Here is a 22,467-nt window from a genome sequence, read left to right on the forward strand (position 1 = left end):
ACGAGGTTCTATTAAGAACAATGTTATCTTGAGGAATAAATGTCGAAAGCATAGTGTGCCGTACTCATGTCAACGCCGGTGTCCACAGCGCTTTCAGCTGTACAGCCGTGGCCTAAACGCATGCTGTCTGTAACAAATGGTTTCTACTTGCATTTCTCTGTAGGAAAAGGTAATATGTGGCCCTCAACCAGATGATCACCACGCAAGCCAGTCATATTACATGATCATTTTTTTTTATTTTTATCTTAAAAATATACATAATAAAATGCACAAAAATTGGCATCTGTATGTGACAATAGTAAAATAGAGATGTGTGTGCCCTATAAACAGTTTCCAGCTGAGAGTATCTGGACATGCTGGAGGTCATCCGCCGGCTTCATCTGCCTCTCTTCTCTCTGATGACGTACTGGAGGACCAATGGCTGAGGCTGGAAATGAGAGATAAAAAAGAGAACATGAGAGCTTAGTTCACAGTAACTTTGAATGTATTAGCTCACGCTGAAAAGACTTGGAAAGATTGCAGACTGAAATATTTTCTGCGTTGGGACTGCTAGACTGTCTCGTCGCAAAGGAATTGTGGTACTGGCTGTGGCCATGATTGGAAAAGCAGCTTTTGCTTTGGTCGTGAGTTATGACCATGAGTGTTTTCACTGAACATCTTGGACAGGATTCAGTTCAGTGGGACCAGTTCAATTATTTCAGCTTAACCCGCAGAAGATGTGGTGTAATTTACGACTGTGAGGTTTTAACAAGTCTTGGATGTGAGTGTTCTCTTTCTTCTCAGCTTGTGTGGATGACAGGGTAATGATATCGATTTACTACTTTGCAAAAAAGGCACGTTAGATAACACGATTTGCATATCAACACTAACATTAGCACAACTTTGCATGACACTTCTTAGTGCACTCTGGCGTGCTCTGTTGACCTTACATGTTTTTACTGTCTATAATGCTTCCAGGAATGTGACATTTAGACTGTTCTCACTGTGTGTGTGTGTGTCAATGCCAATGCCAGCTGTGCTCACACAGTACCTTGCCAAACCAGTGAGAGAGCCAGAGTTGCCTCATGGTCATGTGATCAGGAAGAGACTTGTCATTAAATAACATCTGCACCTGTAAACAACAACACATTGGCTTTCATGAGCTGTTGCACACCAAACTTTAAAGGGTCCTTGAGTTCCTATCATGCCCATCTCTCTCTGAGATCTCTTGTAAATCTGGGAAAAATCCACTCTGAAACCCTTTGTTAATAATCCTTTTACAGTTCTTTCTAATAATGTCATTTTAACATAGATTTCTTTTTAGTCTGTTCAACTAGTATTTTACCCCCAACATGTACTGACATTTTAATATTTACAACTTATACAATTTTAACAATAAGTTATGTGACTGTGTTGCAAACACTCAAAATTGCTGCCTTCACACATTAACAATTGCTTAATCATTTGTGACTAAATGTGCAGTTTAAATGTAATTGATCTTGAGGTCTAGAAAGCCTTCTGTGCACAGACCTGCTGTTTCTCCAGGTTGAGTCTCCGACATAGGACTCTCCTGAGGTGCTGAACTTCTGTCCTCGCTGGACAACGCACAAACTTCTACACAAACACAACACACACAAGATATACCTCACACAAATACTCCCAATCCTTGAACATCAAAAGAGAATAATTATCTGAGGCGTGCGGACTAATTTGTAGGCTGCAGAGATGAAAGCTCTACCTGCTGTGCCAACTTAATCTTGTCTTTTGAAACCAATGATAGGGAACTAGAAGGGAAATGGAGAGACACACATCAGTAAACCAAATAGTTTCCAACACTGTTGCAAGAGCAGACATTTTTGCAAAGTTTTAAAAACAAATGTCAAGTATAAGTGGAAGAAGAGCAAAGGTGAAAGGTTACCTCCGCCTTTCAAGACACAGAGACACCTGCTCGTCGTATCTGTAAAAGTGGGCTTTTGATTGGTCAAAGCTGCCCAGTGTCATGCCACCGTTATCAGTAATGCCATCTGCAGAGACAATTGTAGTGTGATGTTATTTCCAGTGTGGACTTTTTTTTTTTTTTTTTGCATTTTATGGTCATTCTGGTGTGGGGGGGGGGGGTCTGGTTGTCTGTTTATACTCTATTGGTTTTTAAAATAAATTAATTAATTAAAAGAAAACACAAACAATATTTTTACAGTATGGTTTGCAGTGCAGTACACTTTACACAGACCAGTACACAGACCAAGTTATCAAAGAAAGATGATCTTGCCATGCAATTACTCAGAAATGATCTTAAATGCATATAGGAAATCCAGACTATTTAACTGTATTGTCTTAGAGGAATGGACATTGATTTAAATGTCTACCTATGTGACGGAGAAAGTGCAAATTTAGGCAAAGAGCAAAATAAGTAATTCAATAATTGTGGGAAATGAGTTTGCCAATTTAATACCATGAGTAAAATCCTAGGAGCAAAAATAAGGATCGGCCGATGCAATGCTGCTCCCACACACTGCACAATAGCTTTAGTTAATTTAAAATAGGGCCTTGAGTGTGTTTCTGACGTACCTCCTTTAGTTGAGTGGATGAAGCGATCCAAGCCTCGGGCCTGATAGAAGGCCTGTATTCGCTTATCCTCACCTAATCCATGTGCAAAAAAAAAAAAAAATTACACTTAAAAAAAAAAAAAAAAAACCTTCTTGCCACACTTTCTGAATCAGCATGAAATATAGACAGTGGTGATAAGTTCAAATGTTCATAGCATGTATTCGGTATCCAGATATTGAGTGCTATGAGCTGTTTAGTGTATATCTCTGTACGTGCACACTTCACTTACTCTCCTGTAGTCCAGGGACCAGTTTGTAAACGATGTCCTGCATCACACGGTCCAGTTTGAGGTTGAGAAGTGGCTGAGTCTCGTGGATTTTTATATTGCACATGGGGCAATACTTACTGGTCTGTAGGTACTTCACTATGCAGCTCTTACAGACTAATTAGGGTGGAGGTGGGGGGAATTGAGGGAGTAGACCAAAAAAAGGAATCAACACCCTGAGCACACTGTTCATCTCGACACACCCTGAGCACACTGTCCATCTCGACACACCCTGAGCACACTGTCCATCTCGACACATTTGCACCAAAACAGTGAAACAGAACGCAGTAGCTATACTTGAAGTTATAGCCTAGGTTTTGCATTGACTTTACCCAAAGCTAGAACCATCTCCTAATAATGATCTTCAGCATCTGTAGGCTGTATTTCAATGTTGATTTATAGCCTAATTTAGCACAGATATAAAGTAATACATTAAGCTAGTTTATTTTAAATGAACTCCGACGTAGACCTCATGCTGTAACATTGATGAGCTTGTATTTCACATGGACCAACAAACCTGACAAATAACAAATGAGGAAAACACTTTACTCACAGGTATGCAGGCACTCTGTGATTGTGGTAGCATCGATGAAATATCCCGCGCACAGGTAGCATACGATGTGTTCATTTAAATCCTTTATCTTCACTTTGACCTCCTCCTGTGAGAGGGAGAAGGGAAAACAGCATTAAGGAGATATATGCTTGCTTGGGTGGCTGCGGACTCGGAATGGTGTGCCAGCTTGGGTGAAGCATGCTTAACGTTACTTACTGAAAGAAGTTTACTTTCCTTTGATATTCCCCATTACTTTAAACCACAGACCAGTCCGCCAACATTGGTTTGCTAAACAACAGTTAGCCTAATAATAGCCATAATAACGTGAACCCAATTGAACGCCATAATCAATCGCATACACGAGCTTGGACCGATCCTCAGCGGAACAAGCCACTAGTAATTAGGGTTATAAAATCCATGTCCGTAGAAATGTCGAAACGATACGTATCAAACAGTCTGGTTTGAAGTTCTGTTCGAGTTTTCGCCGAAAGTTGAGTGTCGACATCTACTTTCACAAGCCCCGTGTCTTCGACCAAGGAGAGGGCAGCACCCGCGCGAGAGGCTCGTGTGTCAGTTTAGGGTTAGCGAGGGTCTAAAAACAATAAATGCCACATATGAACGGTCGAATACTTTCGTTAACATGTAAATATTTCTTATTTCATGTAAAGACAACAGATTTGTGCTATGAAACATATTATAAGGGTCCGTTCCAGTGGTTCTTTCCCTCGATCGCATTGGGGGGACGTGCGATGTCCTACACACCCTCGGCACCTCCGCGCGAGTCCGATCTGCTGTCCGTGGCTTCGCTTTACTGCCGTCCCAGTTACCCCCTCTGATAATGTTCGACGAGGCATTCACTACAATTTCTGTAACATACCCTCTTCGGTTATACTGTCTGAAACGATAAACTCACCTCATTTCTTAAAGGGTCAAGTTCATAGACCGATTGAAGCTGGTTCCTCAGGCGCATCGGTAACGCCATCGGCTCCTGGACCGCCATCTTTAGCTGAACTCGTTTCCGGATTAGAATAGCGTGTTGTCATAACAACCTACGATAACTGTCAAAACGATGAAAAGTAGCCAAGCTATCACATGCGGATCGCGGTCTCTCCACATCTCCCTCTCCGGCTCTCCTTGCTCATTCATACACGTAGACACACACTTGCAATGTCATTGGCCACGGGAGAAAATGATTAAGTCTGCTTTATTGAGTCTCAATCAATAAGGTTTCATGGACTCCTGTGATGAGACATCTTCACCCTGACAGTTCGACGATAAAGCAACACTGTTGCACACAGAATGCAAAGATAGATGACGCTATCCAAATATTGTACATAGATTCTACTGCCTACTTCTACACATGCCTCTATTTTAATTGCAATGACATGAATAGGCAATTTCCGGCGTTCCATTTTGGGCAATAAAAATCAGTATATTTACAAAGAGACAATGTAAGAAAGGTGTCCGAGCATCTATCTGTTTAAATATGAGAATGAGTATGATAATGACATGAGTAAAGTGATAGGCTACAAATAACTCGTTGTCCTTTTGCTCCTGAATAGATGGCTATTCAATTCGTGTGGTCCACTCTCACATTGAAACAGAGAGACTACAAAATCCTTACACAGGTAAGAACTAGACAGATTTCCTCATGCATAATCAGCAATTGCAGGTATTCACCTCTCTATCCACCCTCTCTCTCCTTTATATCTATCTCCTCTATTTCTCCTTCTCCCCTCCTCCCTGAGTGTCTTGGGACTGTGTATGAAATTAAATATCAGTTTTGAATGTCCTCTCCCTCTTTTTACCAGAGTAAAATGTTGTGCTATGTTAAATACACTGTAATTACAGAGTCCACATACATTTACCAAGACACTCAAAAGTATAACAATATCTCTGCTGTATTTAGAATTTGTATTGGACCTCTTATTTGCACTTTACTCAAACAAATTATAGACCTCCTCTGTGGAAGTATGGCTTACATTTCTGTAAGAAATTGAGCCCTACCACTTCACTGTCCTTTGTATCTTCTGTTCCCTAGACACAAGACCAACCCAGCCCTTACCTCATTGCAGAGCCATGCTATTGGTTGATCAGAAGCTGATGCGGCCCCTATGTAATCGAGTGTGTGTGTGTGTGTGTGTGTGTGCGTGTGCGTGTGCGTGTGTGTGTGTGTGTGTGTGTGTGTGCGTGTATGTGTGTGCGTGCGTGTGTGTGTGTGTGTGTGTGTGTGTGTGAGAACACAAAAGAGAGAGAGAGAGAGAGTATATAAGGCAAGGCTCTGCAGTATTTCCGAACTGGTGCAGTGCAAACGGCCCGTTCATCATCACCGATGGTGTGCAGAACAAGGGGGACTTAAAACAAAAACAACCCAAAAATCATCATCTTCATCAGCCAAAGAACAAAAAACAAACAAACAAAAAAAAACTAACCAACAGAACCATCCTTTCATCATGAGCTACGACCTGTTTCTTCCTCCTTCTCTTTCCCGGCGCTTGAGGGACGACTCCTCGCCTCGCGTCTCCTCCTCCTCCTCCCGGCTCCACCGGCCCTCACACTCCTCCTTCTCCTCTGCGCTCCAGAGGAGAGGGGCCCCGCGCTGCGAGCGGAGTGTGCCACCGGAACGCTGCGACCTGGTACAGGCCAGCGTTCTGAGCGGCGAGCTCCGGGACACGCGGTCCCAGGAGCGCGAGCAGCTGGTGGACCTCAACAACCGATTCGCCTGCTACATCGAGCGTGTGCGGGAGTTGGAGCAGCACAACCGGGCCCTCCTAGGCCAACTGGAGGCCCTGCGGCGCGGCCTTGGCGACCCCTCACGTGTGCCACGGCTGTACGAGGAGGAGGCGCGGGCACTGCGGGCCCAGGTGGAGGAGGAGGCCCTGGAGAAGTCGCGCGTGGAGGCGCAGAGGGAGCGCGCACGGGAAGAGCTGGCGAGGCTCCGGGAGCGCTGGGAGGAGGAGGCCGAGAGGAGAGCCCGGGCTGAGGAGACACTCCGGAGGGCCCGCGAGGAGGCCGGCAGGGCTGCACTGGGCAACTGTGATGCAGAGGCCAGCCTGGTCTCCCTGGTGATGGAGGCGGGGTTCTTGAAGAAGGTGTTCGCCGAGGAGGAGGCCGGGCTGAGGGCCGAGCTGCAGGCGCTGGCGGCCGGGCGGGACGCGGTCCGGGCGCCAGTGGGTGGCGCCGACCTCTCCGGGGCGCTGCGGGAGATCCGGGGCCAGTACGAGCGCCTGGCCAGCCGGAACACGGCAGCGGCCGAGGAGTGGTTCCGGGGGAAGATGGCGGCGGCGGCGGAGGTGGTGCAGCGGAACGAGGAGGCGGTGCGCTCGGTGCGGGCCGAGACCGCAGAGTACCGGCAGCAGCTGCAGGCACGCTCAGCTGAACTGGAGGTGCTGCGCAGCGCCATCGACTCCCTCAACTCGCAACTCGCCGAGCTGGAGGATGAGCAGGGCAAGGAGGTCGCCAAGTACCAGGTAAACACCATGACTCGGTGATGCGGACAAGGGTAACCATGGTAATGGCCATGTGACTTTAAGAGGTCATGTGACTTTGTGTCAATCCATGCCTAAGTGCTGGAGAATTGACATGGTGAAGGATATGGAGGGGGCAGTGTGCGACACTATGCATGACTGCAACAAAGCGTATGCAGGGGATAGATTTGGATGTTACAAGAGGGATGAAGGATACTGACACAGTAGTATAGTACACAGGAGTCAGAAGGATTGTTTTCAAACATGTAACAAGATTTTATTCTTGACAATGGGGTACGCAATAGGAAGACACCATGGTTTCACCCACATCTCTAACTAGACAAGGCTGGACTAGACAACAGTCTAGGTTTAAATATCCTTGACGAGAGAGGGTGTTAATTATTGGGCCCTGCTTGCGTTGACTTCACTGAGTCAGCAAAATCACCAGACTACCCTAATCAAGGATATACTGGACATTTAGAATAGGCAGAAAAGAGGCACACAGAGATATACTCAGGAACAGTGTCATGCCATACATGGAAGGACACAGAACAAAGAAAATGCTGATTTATTTGAATCCTTCAACATTACCCTAATTTACCCTCATTCTAACTCTGGGAAACATAAGGGTATAGAATATAGAAGGATATAGAATAACTCTAAGAATTATGCCAGATTAATTCTGATTTGCAACTCCTCTCTGCATTGTTGCTGCAGAATTGTTGAATCATGTTCTGCTCTCAGTCCTCTGAAATAGTCTATCTAAACTGACAATTCAGGCAGCACTCATTTCTCTGTCACTGTCATACATATGTAATAAATATATATCATTACACAATTACTGGCATATCAATTCTGATAATATATATGGTAAGAGAAGGGGAACGATTGTGCATAAAACAGCAAAGTGTTAGTATGTGCATAAGTAGGAGTCCTTTTTATATTTCAGCAAGTGATTTACTCATATGAGGCATCTTTTTTGTCCCGAGAAAGCAGGACAAACTATTTTCAAACATCCTTTGTCTAAAATAGTCTGGGCTTCAACCATAAATAGAATCTCTCATGCTCATAACCTCTGCACTGCTCAAAAATATCCCGGCACCTCTGCTGAAATGCAGCCAATTTAATCTGCTGTCGATTGACCTTGTTCTTCTTGCATGCCTATATGGATCAAAATACTTTTACATTCATATTTATGGTTATTATTTACAGATATTGCAGTTGAATTCTACATGCATGTATTTGCTATATCTGTAGGTTACAGATCTATAGCTATCATTCCCTTTACCTGAGCATCCTGCAGTCACACTTCATCTGGTCATTGCTCTGACTGTTCTAAGCACCACAATTGGATGCAGCATGACTCCACACTTTAGCTTCCCAGTTCTCATTTTCTCTCTGAACTTTTACTGCCGGCACAATATGCACCTTGTTCTAGTGGGATCGTTTTACATGCTGTGTTTCAGAGGTAAAATGCTTTGTAGAGTGTGACCTTGTGTTTGTAATGCAAACATTTTCTGTTGATTTGTGAAGCAGTCTCCTGTTTTGTGGCTGTGGTTTCAGGGGAGGATAATAGATTTGGAGCGAGACATTGGTGATGCGAAAGAGGAGATGTCACGGTACCTGCGGGAATACCAGGACCTCCTGAATGTGAAGATGGCTCTGGACATCGAGATTGCTGCATACAGGTACATCATAACGCAGAACAAACACAAATTCAGTGTTCAAATCTATGCAAAAGACTTTCTCTGCATATTGCTTGCAACATTATACATTGTTCAATAGCCACTGTGATATTAATCGACCATACTTTGAATTTTTCAGCTGTGGAGTTTAATGTTGCAATTTGCAATTTTGAAAATGTGAATTAACAGTGAGGAGCCATCCACAAATTGTCATTTCCTGTGTTTATTTCCTTGTTTGTCCACACAGGAAACTACTGGAAGGAGAGGAGATTCGACTGACCTTCTCTGCCCTTCCGGCTCTTGCTTAAAAATCCAACCATCACAACTTTCACTCGTAGCTCCTTCCACTTGAAACAATCCTCACTCAAACTCATTCTCTTCACTAAGTCAATTTAACATGAACATTCCACCCCTTAAAACCTTGTAAACTCCCTACCTTAATATGTGACCCTTACTCTTCCCACACCCTTCAACCTAAACCTTTTGCAAATCCTTTAAGCTTTCCCCACCAACTAACCCTTAACCCTTTCCCCTTAACTTCTCTATCCTATGCTATTAGGCCCTGGGACATTTACACTCAGTTCCAAGTGTTTGAAGTACTTACCCTTCAACCAACCTGAAATACTGACCTATCCTTTAAACCTGCTTAACCTCTACTAGCCTTCATTTCTCCCCACCCAAAACCATGGCCCCTAATAAAACCTTTAATGCTTCCCTCACCTTCCCTACCTTTAACCTTAAACCTAATACCAAATCATCTTCATACTAACTCTCTTTTAACTCCCATTCCCATTGAAACTCATACCGTTTCACCCCAATGCCCTAAACTGTCAAATCCCCCGAAACCCTACACTCTCAATCCAGTCATCAATCTGAAGATTCTCGAGCCCTTGTGCCCCACAAGAGTTCCATCGTAACAGTCCCCCTTCTTCTCCACACTCAACTCAAGATGGCCGTCGTAGGAGAGGTTGTGGCGTGAGCTGCACTGCGTTAGTTCCCCCCCCCCCCTTCTGCTGCCTCCTCTGAGCAGAGTTCTGTCCATTGTGGTTTTAGCAATATTCCTCGCACATGGATCAAAATCCAATTGAAACTCTACATCCACCCATTTGGCAAACTCTTAACCAATTGTTTGTGAGGTGGACTGAACCATTCGAATTAGATTGAGCCTCCAGTGCATGGGCTAATTGAACTCTACTCAGTGGACGCTGCCTTTATCCCTGGCTCTGAAACGGTAGTCAGTGAGCCAGTGGATGTTTGTGGTAGTTTAACTGATTTCCATTGTGTAGCTTACAGCGCTTTGATAATGTATACTTTTCTTTTCCTCCTCAGTGGTAACATTCTCGTACTGTCAGCTTCAATTATGTTTCGGTAACTATTTTATTAATCTGTTTTCTTTAGCCAAAATTGACTCAATTTGAATGCATACACAAAAAAATAAAACAATCTGGTTTGGATCTGGAAACATTAAAATAAATGAAAACAAGGAATAAAAACATTTAATGAATAATCTGAATAATTTGGTGCCTTAATAAAACAACACAATTTGGACCAACTTTTCTTGAAAAGTGCATATCCTAAAGTGGTGATGAGGAGAACTGAGCAATTTGAGAATCCATTGAGGAAGAGAATCATGTGGTGCCTCAGTAAAAACTGTAGGACAGTGTCTGTCCGCTTGTCTGAGCTTTTGTTTCTGTGTGCTCTTCTGTTTAGGAGACCTTTTTCAAATCAAGATAGATTAGAGAAACAAACCATTCAGCCTGGTAATGGCCATTAGTAAAAATCTGACTGGTACTTAGAATCTGTGTTCACAAGTACCTGAATAAAATGAAACATAACAATTTATGTCTGTATTTATTTATTTATGTGTGTGTGTGTGTGTGTGTGAGAGAGAGAGTGAGATGAGATGATTATTGTAAGTGAGAGTATTAGTGAGTATTGTGAGTGTATTTGACCTAATTTGACAAGCATTGTAGCAATACTGCATTATGCCCTGTAGTGCACCACTCTGAGATCCGCCTCACCCAGACATAATTCACCAATATACTAAAATACGCAGTCAGCAGGCAGTCAAGGCCTATCACATACACATACAGAACGTTAAGGAAGTGGTAAAAGCCTCCAGCCTCTGACAGTATCCACTAGGAGACATAAGCTAGTGGCAAAGCCCTCATACCTGTGATGCGCAAACCGATGATCTTTTGGCAGACAAGTTTAGGTATGACTTTCTTTGGGCACGTTTAGGAATGAGTTTCACAGTTTCAGTCCGTAGATGGCAGTAATGAGCTGTCCAGATATATATATACTTACTATATAGATGGCAGTAATGAGCTGTCCAGAGGCAACAGTGTACACAATCGCACACGATACGCGAAAAAGTAATACATCATCTTCCGGGTTCATAGTGCATGAAACATGGCGACCCTTTGGTGGATGGCTTAACTTTTTTGCTGCGATGAATTCTATTATTCCTAAGTTATGTACGTAAATTGAGTACAAACGTGTGTAATACAGTGTATATACATCTTTGGCTGCACCGACAACATGTTCCAAGCTCTCGGTAGGACTGCACGGGCTCCAGTTGCCCGCATTCTTGCTCCCCGTGCTGTTCTTGTGGAGACAGTCAGAGGTAGAAAATCACGTAATGACCCAAAGGCAAAGTCAAAAGCCGGGAGAATCAAGTATCCTCCGCCTGTGGACCCAGTCGAAATGGTTATTTTGAAGGAACGGTTCATTGAGTACAATCTCATCATGAGGGCATTGCGGTAAGGAGATGTCAGTGTGTATTTTATGGAAGGTCAAGTTGATCATCTTAAAGCTATTCTCGAAAAAGTTGTTGTACATGCATGTAGGCGTTGTACATTTTGAATGTGCCGAAAAATAACAAGCACATTACGATTGTCTATGTGTAGAATGCAGTTTAAAGAAGAAATGCTGAGGAGGCGCTATGACGAGGAGACGGGCTCTCTAGCTGAAGAGAGAGCGAAACAGGAGGCTGAGGAGCACCGAGCACTCATGGAGTGGAACAACCAAGAGAATGACCGGCTGCGTAAAATAAGGTGAGCATTGAAAGAATTATTCACACCGACACCATACACACATGGACATGCATTACGTCCCACACATTTAACAAATCCTTGACATGTGGATATCCATATTTATATAGTTCTGTAGGCTCATCTGTCTTGAACGAATTTAATATTTGATGTCTATATATCTATTGTCACTCTCGGTGGCCAAGAGCTGCCTCCTGGCAGAGCAGTACCTTTGTTGTAAAAAAACAGCCAACTTCTCCAGCCAACTGCACTATGTTAAAGCAGCTGGAGATATGTATTGTGTTATCCCTCTGGCAATTTTGCTAGAAAAACGTGCATGTCACAATATAAACCCACATACCGATTGCCTGCAAACAGTATATCGAACGTACAAATGATGTCTCATGCTATGCCTACAGGGAGGTACGGGTACAGCAGGAACAGGAGGAGTCACAACGGATGCAGATGGAGGTGGTTCTAGAACGGCAGCGAGAACTTGATGAGCTTGTCAAGGAAAAGGAGAGCGAGATATTGAGACTACAGGTAAGATTGCAAAATGTCAACTAATATTATGTGAACTAATATTATTCATAGTTTGTGGATTTGTCTGTATTTGATGTGTTAGCAGTGCAGATTTATGAAAAGCATTGTGATGTGTGGATACTCAGACCTAAGTCTAAGTAAGCCTAAGTCTACCTATAGTAAAGGGAATATGTAGGGATGGAAAAGTTTGACACTGAGGCACCCAAGCATACTGGTTTCAAGCACTGGACCAGAGCTTTCATCAAATTGCCATTTCCACATGACTAGCATCACCATCTCATACTGTAAAACAAACTCAGTGATCATTGAAACCTGGAGTCTGAATCTGAGATAATTTCCCAAACCCACTCCTTTGCGGTCCCCTATTCACTGTTCTGTCTGATAAAAGCTAAAGAGCCCAAAAATATACCTATAAAAAGAAAGTGGTCTATTGGCTCAACTTGGTCCACATCAGGGACAAGTTGATCCACCTGACAAAGAAGCTACCGAATATTGTGTTAACCAGATGTTAAAGAAATCCCCTCAGGGAGAAATGCTCTGGGAGACTATTACAGTTAACGTATCTATAGTGAATATCTGTTTAATCACACGCTTTTTGGCCAATAACATAAAACAGTAGCAATAATGATAATTCTATATCATTTACAAGGAGGTAAACAAAACTTTGAACATTACAATGGAGCCCATATCAGTTTTTATTCTGTAAGTACATAACAACTGTTATGCAACATCTAAAATATGAAATAATAATGAATAATCTTAGTTATTTAGTGATATGATGCAGCACTAATACTTGAGCGGCTGAGATGAACTACTGGTTCAAAATGGAGAAGAATGGAAACCAAATTTAGGGTCACAAAATTAGGCTTGGTTTCCAAGATATGCATGGTGGTTCAACTGGATCATCTTAACATCGCGCTTCCCCACAGACACACAGGGGTTTTCTCATCAGTCTTTTTGTCTATCCTCCCTCCCTCCAGTCTTAGCCCCTCCTTCTAATTAATTTTGTGAAGGAACGATAGGAGGATGGAGGAATGGGAGACACCACCCTCCTATCGTTCCTTCACAAAATTAATTAGAAGGAGGGGCTAAGACTGGAGGGAGGAAGGATAGACAAAAAGACAGATGAGAACCCCATAGACTCACACTTAAATTTACATTTATTCATTTAGTAGACGCTTTTATCCAAAGCGACTTACATATGTTAGTAATATTAGAAGGGCCATTCTCCCCAGACCTACTTTGGAAATGGAACGTGGCACAAGTGCCTTGCCCAAGGGCACAACGGTGGAAGCTGGAAAATGAACCCACAACTTTCCAGGCTACTGCATGCTAGCCCAGCTCCTTAGCAACGCTACCATTCACCCTCTTCCCCCTCCCACTACCCCAGCTCCTTAGCAACTACGCTGCCATTCACCCTCTTCCCCCTCCTCTTTTTTACAGGAGGAGGCAAAGACCTTCATTACCATGGAGAATCTGGACCAGAGGATCGAGGATGCACTGGATAACCCCCAAAACTACAATTTTGCAATTGATAAGGAAGGACGTGTGGTGAAGCAAACTGTTATGCAGTGAACAGCAACAGCAACTAAAAACCCACTAGACTGAGAAAGACAATGACAACAGAGAGAAAAGGAAAACATTTCCTGCCATCTGTTGCACACATCCATGCAAGCAATGTCTTGCAGGTGTTGAATCTCAGTGAATTGTATTCATTTCACCCTGTCTCTTTTGGGTCCATGTGTAGTGTTATTTTATTAAATGCCTTATGTGTTGTTAGCATTTAATGTGTTATTAAACAGTTTGTTCAGCTGGGTGTGATTTGGTGAGTCTTCTGCTTCACAAAAGCACGACATGCTATTTCTGTGTAAAATTGTTTTACATGTGTTTATGTTTTGCTCATTTACAATCAGCAAACTTTGCATTCTTCTTAGGATGTATGTTGTCACTATGGATACCAACAACTGTTTATGATCAGTTGCATTTTGACCAAATTTACATTTAGTATGGGATACCCAAGCCAGTAACTTTTCAATGTATAAATGTAATGTCAAGCTTTTCCACATTATACCTGGGCTGGCTAGCTCGCAGACTTCTCAGTTGGAATTGAGAGTGGGTCGTCTGGACAATGTTCATTGACTTACGACTTCCAGCAGGGGCGTAACTAGCAGTGAAATTAAACTTAAATTGGTGCATAAAACTCTTACCAAATAGTCAGAAGTGCAGCAACGTTGTAAACGAAGGTTTTTAGATGCAATTGTTTACTCAGTTATAAAGAAATACACCTCCATGCCGGATTTGCGATTGTATTTGTGTGACCGTGTTTTAGGGACATTGGAAATGGGCTTCAATGGCCAAACTTGGCCAGACAGACCTGCAGAGCAAATTCCAAATTTGCCAAAGGTTCGTATGGGTATGGCCAGGTTACATTATACAGAGCATGGAGATGTCGAGGAAGGCAAAAGACAATTGTATTTTGTTTTGGTATGGAATAGGTGGAACAGTAATTGAGTGAATAGTATGCATGATATAGACAATAAGTCAACTGAAAGATCGAGACAGAACAGAACTTGGTTCGTTTAATATGCCAAACTTATCAAGATGCTACATAAATCTTTGTGTGAACACAAATCTGTATTGATCTTGAACACACCATCTGCATCTGACTGTGGGCATGTCCAGACATGCGCTCTCGATACTGCATGTCATTACTTCCGGGTGTTGTTAACGCTGGACTAGTTGGGCAGAGAGGATCTTTGGTTGGGATCTGTTGTCAAATAATGTTAAGTGCTACCGATATTTGTTTTATTTCTATTTTTTAACGCAGGTTCTTTGTGAGTACATGAGGTATTGTAATTGAACCCGTTTTGCTGCCGTATACGAACTGTTGAGTTATTGTCGAAACTGATGCAATATGGCAACAAGGCAAGTAATGCAGGCGAATCACAGTTTACTTCGGACAATCACGAGACTTGTTAGAGAGCACAGTGGTCAGAATAACTTAATTTCTGCGAGAGTCCTCAGACATAGCTCGGGAGCATCTTCAGTGGGGACAGAGAATGGGACAAATACAAGTGACAGGAGAAATGACATAATCTCAGCGACGAAACAAAGTTCGAGAAGCAACTGGGACGGTAGTTCAAACCGACAAACTCTGCTTAGCTCGGTGGCACTTGGCCTGGGTTTCGCTGGTACTGCCCTGGTATATCATAATCAGACTAAAGACGATAGTAACAAGAAACTTTCAGGACTCAAAGACTCGATACTGAGAAGCTTTCTCCCCACGGCATATTGTGCTTCCCCCTACAAGCCCGACAGCCCGAGGTACAGGTACAACTTCATCGCAGATGTCGTGGAAAAGTCGACCCCTGCAGTTGTCTACATTGAGATTATTGGAAGGTAAACAGGTTCGATATAGATTTCCTTACATGGATGACACTCTTATCATGTTTCCGCCTCTATCGTTTCCACTTTCCACCTGTTCGTCTGTTGAAGGCGTCTGACACCTTGTTCCTTGTCCCTGATGGCTGCTGTCAGTGGTCATTGTCAACAGCTATGTATACTTTGATGCGCGTTTTTGTATGATTGAATTTATTGTGCCTTTTAAATGCATTTACAGGCATCCATTCTCGGGCAGAGAATTGCCCATATCTAACGGCTCCGGATTTATCATCAGCAGTGACGGGCTCATAGTCACGAACGCCCACGTGGTGGCCAACAAGCGCGGTGTGCGGGTCAAGCTTACCAATGGGGAGTCCTACAATGCGACGGTGCAGGACGTGGATCAGGTGGCCGACATTGCCACCATCAAAATTAATCCCAGGGTAAGACCTTGGTGTATTATTGCTTTGTGTTCAGCATAATACTGTCACCTTTATGTATCATAGGAACAATATGTCTGTTTTTTGTTGTTGTTGTTGAAATTGAACTTATGAAACCCTCTGGAGTGACGTTGGTTTATTTTCTGTAGAGGTGCCATATGGCTGTTCAAGAGATCTTCTTATCTGTGGGTCAAACAGGCTGAACTTTTAAGTTCCTAATGTAGGCCAAATAAAGCAGATTGAAACATTACAGAGGTGAAACATTCAGAATGCTGCTGATTGCCACTACAGGGGCGTTGGCAGTTGCTGAGTTGATGGTACACACTGTACCTCTGCTGTATGGCATGATTACTCTCCCATATTCAGGTTCACTTAACTTGCCCTTCGATTCTCCCAGCATCCTTTACCAACGCTGCGGCTGGGAAAGTCATCAGATGTGCGCCAGGGGGAGTTTGTGGTGGCCATGGGGAGCCCCTTCGCCTTGCGGAACACCATTACCTCAGGGATCGTTAGCTCCACCCAGAGAGGAAGCAAGGAGCTTGGCCTGTCCAATCAAAACATTGATTACATTCAGACAGACGCAGCCATTGATGTAAGTAATCTGCCAGGTACTTTTATCATGCAGTATTAGATAGCTGATTATTAATGCATTTCATCTGGCAGACATCTTCCATAACGTGAAGGATCATGCCGTATTAGATAGCTGATTATTAATGCATTTCAGATATCTTCCATAACGTGAAGGTATCCATCATACTGCCTAAACAAATGGAATAAATATCAGTATCAGTAGTTGCAGAATTATTTAAAAGGTCTAGAGAGGTAGCGCCTGCACTTAAAGGTGCTCTAAAGCCTAAAGTATGGTCCCGCGTCTGCGTCCCGCGCACGCGGCACTGGTGAGCGCGTGACGAGAATTGCGTCATTTTTACAGCATGTGTCGCGTCTTTGAGTCGACCGAAATTTAAGACCGCGCGTCAAAGTGACGCGTAGACTGCGCATGTGTGAAACGGAACTGCTGTAAACACTCCCCTCCAGTAGGTGGACCACATAGAAGAACAACACTTAAACGTAGAAACAAACCTAGACAGAAGAAGACTTGTTTGGTTACCATAACGACGATGGAACAGAGCGCCTGTCCTCAGCTTGCCTGGCTTTGAGTTACGTGAGACACCACGACATGGAGTCAACTTCGACCGATGTAAAGCCACAATCCACAGATACATTCTTTAACATTATATTTAACGGTCACTTTACCATCTATGGTGTAGAACCCAAAGTATTTCAAGACACCACATTTTAGATGAGTTGGGGACGTAATTATCTGTCTGCTGGCCGTTCTGTGCCTTACCTTTGATTGTCGAAACAGGGTGGCTGCATGGGCTCATTGTGGCTACTGGCTATTATATTGGCTTGATTTGGTCATGAGCCCTGGATCATATAGCACTGAATGAGATGGTAAACAATAAAATAAAACTAATCATAGACAGTGACAGCCTTTACTCCATGCATGGAGAGCTGACATGACTTCGGATTAAATGCATCTTTTAAAAATGAGCGTATGCTGAAATCAAATCGCAAAACCCAGAGCCAATTAAAGGTATCTATCTACAACGCTCAGGCGAAACCCATGTAACACTTGCTGATCGAGATGCATTCTCGCCTGTTCCTTATATAATGCGTTATCAATAGTGATTATAATAATAAAGGGAATGTAGCCTACCTCTCCCTGGTGCAATCATTATCACCTAGCCTACTCCTGAACAATGCTGAACTCAAATCTCGAAACTCGCCTGTCAACACCGGGAAATGCGCTACACAGCACTAAAAACCGAATAGTTTATTTATAGTTCGACTACGGATATTTCACGTCATGTTCGAATAAAAGTGACAGCCCTACTCCCTGCATAGAGAGCTGACATGACTTCGGATTAAATGCATCTTTTAAAAATGAGCGTATGCTGAAATCAAATCGCAAAACCCAGAGCCAATTAAAGGTATCTATCTACAACGCTCAGGCGAAACCCATGTAACACTTGCTGATCGAGATGCATTCTCGCCTGTTCCTTATATAATGCATTATCAATAGTGATTATAATAATAAAGGGAATGTAGCCTACCTCTCCCAGGTGCAATCATTATCTCCTAGCCTACTCCTGAACAATGCTGAACTCAATCTCGAAACTCGCCTGTCAACACCGGATAATGTTATCATAATAATAATTGAAGGAATAACCTAGGCTACCGCTCGCTCTAAATACACCCATTATCACAGTGAGACATACATTATGAACACAAATAGTTACTTCAAAACTTTTATTGACACGTCATATTTACAGGTTTTTGGTTCATACTTTTTGGTATGAGGCAGGTGTGAAGACTCAATACAAATTTAATTGAGGACATCTGTACGCACAACTCTTTCTTACCATGACACTGCTGCATGTGTTCAGAAAAATGTCTTTACTTTGTATCGCACCAATATTGCTGCCCTCGCAGCACCGAGTCACTAAGCTACAGGCTAAGTAGCCTAATAAGCAAGTAGGCTAAGCTAGTCTCTCAGCTATACCAACAGGTGTGCTGTGTGTGTTCTGGTGGATGATAAATGGAGCGATGCGATGGGCCAGCTTATCAAACTTCCCAGCAGACAGGCGAACGTACTCGTGGTGCTTTTTCCTTCATCAGCTCTTCCTTCGTTTAGTGCTCGCACATCCCAAGTTCTTCTTTTCTTCAGGCGTTTCAGGCTTTTTTGCTGGTTGTGTCCTACTTTCAGGCTCGACGTACCGCCCCCAGTTGGTGGGGCAGAGTATCACAGTTAATCCGTAGTGCGCAGGCGCTAACCGTAACAATTTAACGCGCATTCAGGACAGCAGAAATTGGAGTATGCTTCACGTCCACGGCAAAAATGACGCACGTCTTGGACACGCGCAAATGTGACGCAGGACCATGCCAGAGCCTTAAGCGATGCCACCTGTTTTTTAGGCTGAAACATTTTTTGTCACTTACAGCAAACATCGCCTCACCATCCGCTAGCTGCCTGCACAGTCCTGAATACACTGTAAAAAAAATGTGACTTCTGTGGCCAGCCCAGGCTCCAAAAATGGCAACAAAAACAACCTGGGCAAACCTAGCCCATAAAAACAACAAACTGTTCCAGCAAATCACAGACGAGATGCTCGTTTAGGAGAGTTTCAATTGCATGGAAAGGAGGGGGAGGAAGTAGCGAGCTAGCTCTCTGTTTTGTTTGAAAGTCAACATAAGTGACGTTACCCAGCATTGCTTAGAGCACCTTTAAGAGTTATTGGGCCCTTATTCAGTATTCTCAGTCAGGACACTCTTCTCGTGGGGTTTGTAAAAAAACTGGAAAGCTGATGTCTTACCAAAGCTAACTGAATCTTGAACACTGGAGATTGCCACAACGATAACATGCTGCCAAAATGAAGGTGTCACTCCGTCCTCAGTAGTGTTCATAGCTTTGTATAATGCATACCGCAGGGCTTAAAGGTAAACTATGCAGTATTGGCAATTTCCTTACCGTTTTTTTTTCTTTTTCGTTTTTTGCTTATTTTTCGCTTGCTCTGTCATGACGAATGTCTGAGAAACTCCATTGCTACCTTTTTCTAGCCAGTGCCTGTGTATTTGAATGCAGGAAAGCAATTCGTTACACTATACTTCCTGACACTGAGGCCGTCGGCCCACTGGCCCAAAGTTGCAAGGGTGTTTTTTTTCGCTCACAGGCGCTAGGGGGAAGCGAGACGGCGACCATTCAACCCGAAAAAAGTCATATAACCATCCCAATGACTCTGAAGCTGGTAAATGAAGCTAAAAAAACTTGCATATTAAGCTAAAAAAACTGCATAGTATGCCTTTAAAACTTTGCCCTTGTGCATGGAATATCAATGTGTATAAGATCTTGAGTCCAGAGTCCGGTTGTCTCAGCAGAATGGTGTTAGTGCCATGACTCAGACAGTTCCAGCGAGGACATTGAAGAGGAGATCAGATGGGCTGTTTCAACAAACCTAGATTGTGAATTAAGACGAGATTTTGGCTGAATTTAGCCTTGACTTGGTTTCACTAAAGCAAAGGCACATATGTTACCATGGGGGTTTATTTTGCACAGCTAGCCTGGTCCTGACCATCCCGACATTCAAAGAGCTCTGTCCACAGGGGTCTCATTCTCACAAGACACACTGTTCTTCTTTTTCAGTTCGGAAACTCTGGTGGCCCCCTAATCAACCTGGTGAGTTGTTAGACACAAGATGACATTACGGCAAGTCTGCCTGCTGTCACAAACATATGACCAAACAAACATAAACTTGTTGCTAATTGCTAAATTGCTCATTTGTTACACAGTTAATTGCTAAATTGCTCATTTGTTACACGGGTAATTGTACAACTGTTTTGATAGTCCAGTGCAGCGCAATTTTTAATTTTAATGTTGTGGTATAGTTTTATAATAGTTTTCCCTTTTGAAAACCTGAAATCTCTGCTGTCTGACTAACTGGCCATATGATGCATAGGATGGTGAGGTCATCGGTGTCAACACCATGAAGGTCACAGCTGGCATTTCATTTGCCATTCCTTCTGACAGAGTTCAGCTTTTCCTGAACCGTGCTGCAGACAATCAGAGTGAGCGCTCACACACACACACACACAAAACACACACACATATAAAGTCTCATTTCCTTTTTACCTAGTATTATATTTCTAATTTCTGAGAAATTGTTTAAATCTGTTCTATAGCTTAATGCCACAAGTAAAGTAAAGCAGTTTGGGGTAGTGAAACTGTTACAGAAGACTTTTGGTTGCCCTATGAATGACTCTCTCCTGTTTGTGTCTGTTATTCTGTTTCAGAGTCGTGGTTTGGTGAATCAGGAGGAAAACGTAGATACATTGGAGTGATGATGCTCACTCTTACACCCAGGTGCATACAACTCTTTCATGACCAATGACTCTTTACAAATGTTTCATTCCCGGTGACTAGAATGTAGTGAACACCGTCTTCCTTTGGTGTATATGTAGTGCATTTCGGGATGGTCCCACTTATTCTGTGTGTGTGTGCGTTTCTCTAGTATCATTAGTGAACTGAAGATGCGTGATCCCTCCTTCCCCGATGTCACTCATGGAATCCTCATTCATCGTGTCATCATAGGCTCTCCAGCGCATCGGTAAGCCATAGTGCTCTAGTCACCTCAGCTTTAGCCCACACTGTGCCCATACGCACAGTCACGTTCATGAAAAACGGTCATCTCATAAAAACCCACAAGGCCATGACTGACCAGACTTTTCAGAGAATGTTGAAAGTTGTTTTACTTGTAAGTTGTGTAGTTGTTAACTTATAATTACTTTGGAAACGCAACAGAATTTAGTCCAACTCAACAATACATTCTGTCTTTACAAATCCCTTTTTCTTTTGTGATCTGATGCCAGAGCTGGCATGAAACCAGGAGACGTCATCATAGAGATCAACGGATCCAAAGTTAACACGTCGGAGGAGATCTACAACGCTGTGAGGACCAAAGACTCCATCAATGTGGTCGTCAAGAGAGGTGAAGACCTGCTCATGCTGCACATGACCCCCGAGTACACAGAGTGATGTCATCAACATGCGCCGTCCAGCATGCTAAAGAGATTGAACCATAAACAATATGTCAGAAAAACTAAGAAGAAACAAAAGCACTTGTAGAGAGACTGGTAAAGAAGAAGTGGGACTGGAAGAAGAAATGCTAAAAAAAGATGCCTCGAAGGAGGTGTTTTGAAAGTAGGGAAAGAAGAGTTAAATTATAAAGTTTCTTGTGGTCTGCATAAGAGTCTTTCAGAAGAGGCCACAGTGGTGCTTATGTCTGTAAAGCTTTATCTAATGGAAGAGAGTGGATAAGAGAGAGGTGAAGAAAAATGAGAAAGTGCAGGAGGAAGTCTTATGATAGGCCTCACTACCAGTGTACCCAAAACCACATTTGTTTACAGTCTTTCATGTCAGCACTGAAATCCATACAGTATTTGTGTGAAGGAGCAAACAAATATTTATGACAATGTTGAATTTGTGAGTCAGTATATCTGATACCGAGGTGGACTTTTCTATTTAGTCTTTTATATTCTTACGTTTGGCTCTGTGGATGTCGGTTGTCTAGAAGTGGCATAGGTGTGTCAACGGAATGGGTGAAGAAACTTAAACTGTGACTTAATGTAAGAATATTATTTAATATTCTTAAATGTAAAATAATGTAAGAGAGTATGATTTAATATCGTAAGTATGGAGATAGCCTTATTTCTCATAACCACTGGATTCACAAAAATGTTCAATAAATAATTGAAAAATAGATGTTTGACTGTCTGGTTTTGTCTTTGCTGTTGACCAAGCCCTTAGGGGAGAACAGTTCAGACAGAAGTTTCTCATCAAAAACTGAAACACTGGAAAGCGTAACGGCACAATTTAGTCTTAAAGATGTAGTTCCCTATTCCGGCGAAAGGCTGTTCAACAGCATGGCAGTTCAACAGACTGTCAAATATGCACAGGA

General features: G+C 42.9%; 4 protein-coding genes and 1 long non-coding RNA gene across 5 annotated transcripts; 4 read left to right on the forward strand and 1 right to left on the reverse strand.

The window, feature by feature from the left end:
• Positions 1–213: 213 nt before the first annotated feature.
• LOC121693200 (polycomb group RING finger protein 1-like) lies at positions 214–4,474 on the reverse strand. The gene is made up of 9 exons (XM_042072495.1): positions 4,318–4,474; positions 3,405–3,510; positions 2,816–2,968; positions 2,548–2,619; positions 1,898–2,003; positions 1,718–1,763; positions 1,510–1,593; positions 1,031–1,111; positions 214–427 (listed from the first exon to the last, which is right to left on the reverse strand). Exons 1-9 carry the CDS (start codon positions 4,402–4,404, stop codon positions 377–379), a joined length of 786 nt encoding a protein of 261 aa, XP_041928429.1. The 5' UTR covers positions 4,405–4,474; the 3' UTR covers positions 214–376.
• A 50-nt stretch (positions 4,475–4,524) lies between these two features.
• LOC121693211 lies at positions 4,525–5,621 on the forward strand. The gene is made up of 3 exons (XR_006025429.1): positions 4,525–4,855; positions 4,967–5,032; positions 5,446–5,621. It is a non-coding gene; the product is annotated as an uncharacterized LOC121693211 (long non-coding RNA).
• A 64-nt stretch (positions 5,622–5,685) lies between these two features.
• On the forward strand, positions 5,686–10,398 carry si:dkey-33c12.3 (uncharacterized protein LOC335380 homolog). The gene is made up of 3 exons (XM_042072474.1): positions 5,686–6,874; positions 8,435–8,559; positions 8,804–10,398. Exons 1-3 carry the CDS (start codon positions 5,858–5,860, stop codon positions 8,862–8,864), a joined length of 1,203 nt encoding a protein of 400 aa, XP_041928408.1. The 5' UTR covers positions 5,686–5,857; the 3' UTR covers positions 8,865–10,398.
• Positions 10,399–10,936: 538 nt separating this feature from the next.
• mrps26 (mitochondrial ribosomal protein S26) lies at positions 10,937–13,941 on the forward strand. Its single transcript, XM_042072507.1, has 4 exons — positions 10,937–11,318; positions 11,466–11,612; positions 12,008–12,131; positions 13,575–13,941. The coding sequence occupies exons 1-4, from the start codon at positions 11,098–11,100 to the stop codon at positions 13,704–13,706; spliced, it is 624 nt and encodes a 207-aa protein (XP_041928441.1). The 5' UTR covers positions 10,937–11,097; the 3' UTR covers positions 13,707–13,941.
• Positions 13,942–14,826: 885 nt separating this feature from the next.
• On the forward strand, positions 14,827–22,269 carry LOC121693188 (serine protease HTRA2, mitochondrial-like). Its single transcript, XM_042072467.1, has 8 exons — positions 14,827–15,530; positions 15,751–15,955; positions 16,350–16,544; positions 20,157–20,189; positions 20,470–20,578; positions 20,804–20,873; positions 21,022–21,117; positions 21,380–22,269. Exons 1-8 carry the CDS (start codon positions 15,046–15,048, stop codon positions 21,543–21,545), a joined length of 1,359 nt encoding a protein of 452 aa, XP_041928401.1. The 5' UTR covers positions 14,827–15,045; the 3' UTR covers positions 21,546–22,269.
• Positions 22,270–22,467: the final 198 nt, after the last annotated feature.

Source organism: Alosa sapidissima, chromosome 19 (genome assembly GCF_018492685.1).
Source record: "Alosa sapidissima isolate fAloSap1 chromosome 19, fAloSap1.pri, whole genome shotgun sequence".
Classification (NCBI taxonomy): Eukaryota; Metazoa; Chordata; class Actinopteri; order Clupeiformes; family Clupeidae; genus Alosa; species Alosa sapidissima.

What these genes read in the sequence shown, in the direction of transcription:
- LOC121693200 (XM_042072495.1), bottom strand. Translation starts at nt 4,404, where the DNA reads ATGGCGGTCCAGGAGCCGATGGCGTTACCGATGCGCCTGAGGAACCAG. An exon ending in CTGTGTCTTGAAAGGCGGAG is followed by an intron (nt 1,764 to 1,897) that starts GTAACCTTTCAC and finishes TTTCCCTTCTAG; the next exon opens with TTCCCTATCATTGGTTTCAA. An exon ending in TCTCTCACTGGTTTGGCAAG is followed by an intron (nt 428 to 1,030) that starts GTACTGTGTGAG and finishes TCTCATTTCCAG; the next exon opens with CCTCAGCCATTGGTCCTCCA.
- si:dkey-33c12.3 (XM_042072474.1), top strand. Translation starts at nt 5,858, where the DNA reads ATGAGCTACGACCTGTTTCTTCCTCCTTCTCTTTCCCGGCGCTTGAGG. An exon ending in AGGAGGTCGCCAAGTACCAG is followed by an intron (nt 6,875 to 8,434) that starts GTAAACACCATG and finishes CTGTGGTTTCAG; the next exon opens with GGGAGGATAATAGATTTGGA. An exon ending in ATCGAGATTGCTGCATACAG is followed by an intron (nt 8,560 to 8,803) that starts GTACATCATAAC and finishes TTGTCCACACAG; the next exon opens with GAAACTACTGGAAGGAGAGG.
- mrps26 (XM_042072507.1), top strand. Translation starts at nt 11,098, where the DNA reads ATGTTCCAAGCTCTCGGTAGGACTGCACGGGCTCCAGTTGCCCGCATT. An exon ending in CTCATCATGAGGGCATTGCG is followed by an intron (nt 11,319 to 11,465) that starts GTAAGGAGATGT and finishes GTCTATGTGTAG; the next exon opens with AATGCAGTTTAAAGAAGAAA. An exon ending in GCGAGATATTGAGACTACAG is followed by an intron (nt 12,132 to 13,574) that starts GTAAGATTGCAA and finishes TCTTTTTTACAG; the next exon opens with GAGGAGGCAAAGACCTTCAT.
- LOC121693188 (XM_042072467.1), top strand. Translation starts at nt 15,046, where the DNA reads ATGGCAACAAGGCAAGTAATGCAGGCGAATCACAGTTTACTTCGGACA. An exon ending in AGACAGACGCAGCCATTGAT is followed by an intron (nt 16,545 to 20,156) that starts GTAAGTAATCTG and finishes CTTCTTTTTCAG; the next exon opens with TTCGGAAACTCTGGTGGCCC. An exon ending in CCGTGCTGCAGACAATCAGA is followed by an intron (nt 20,579 to 20,803) that starts GTGAGCGCTCAC and finishes ATTCTGTTTCAG; the next exon opens with AGTCGTGGTTTGGTGAATCA.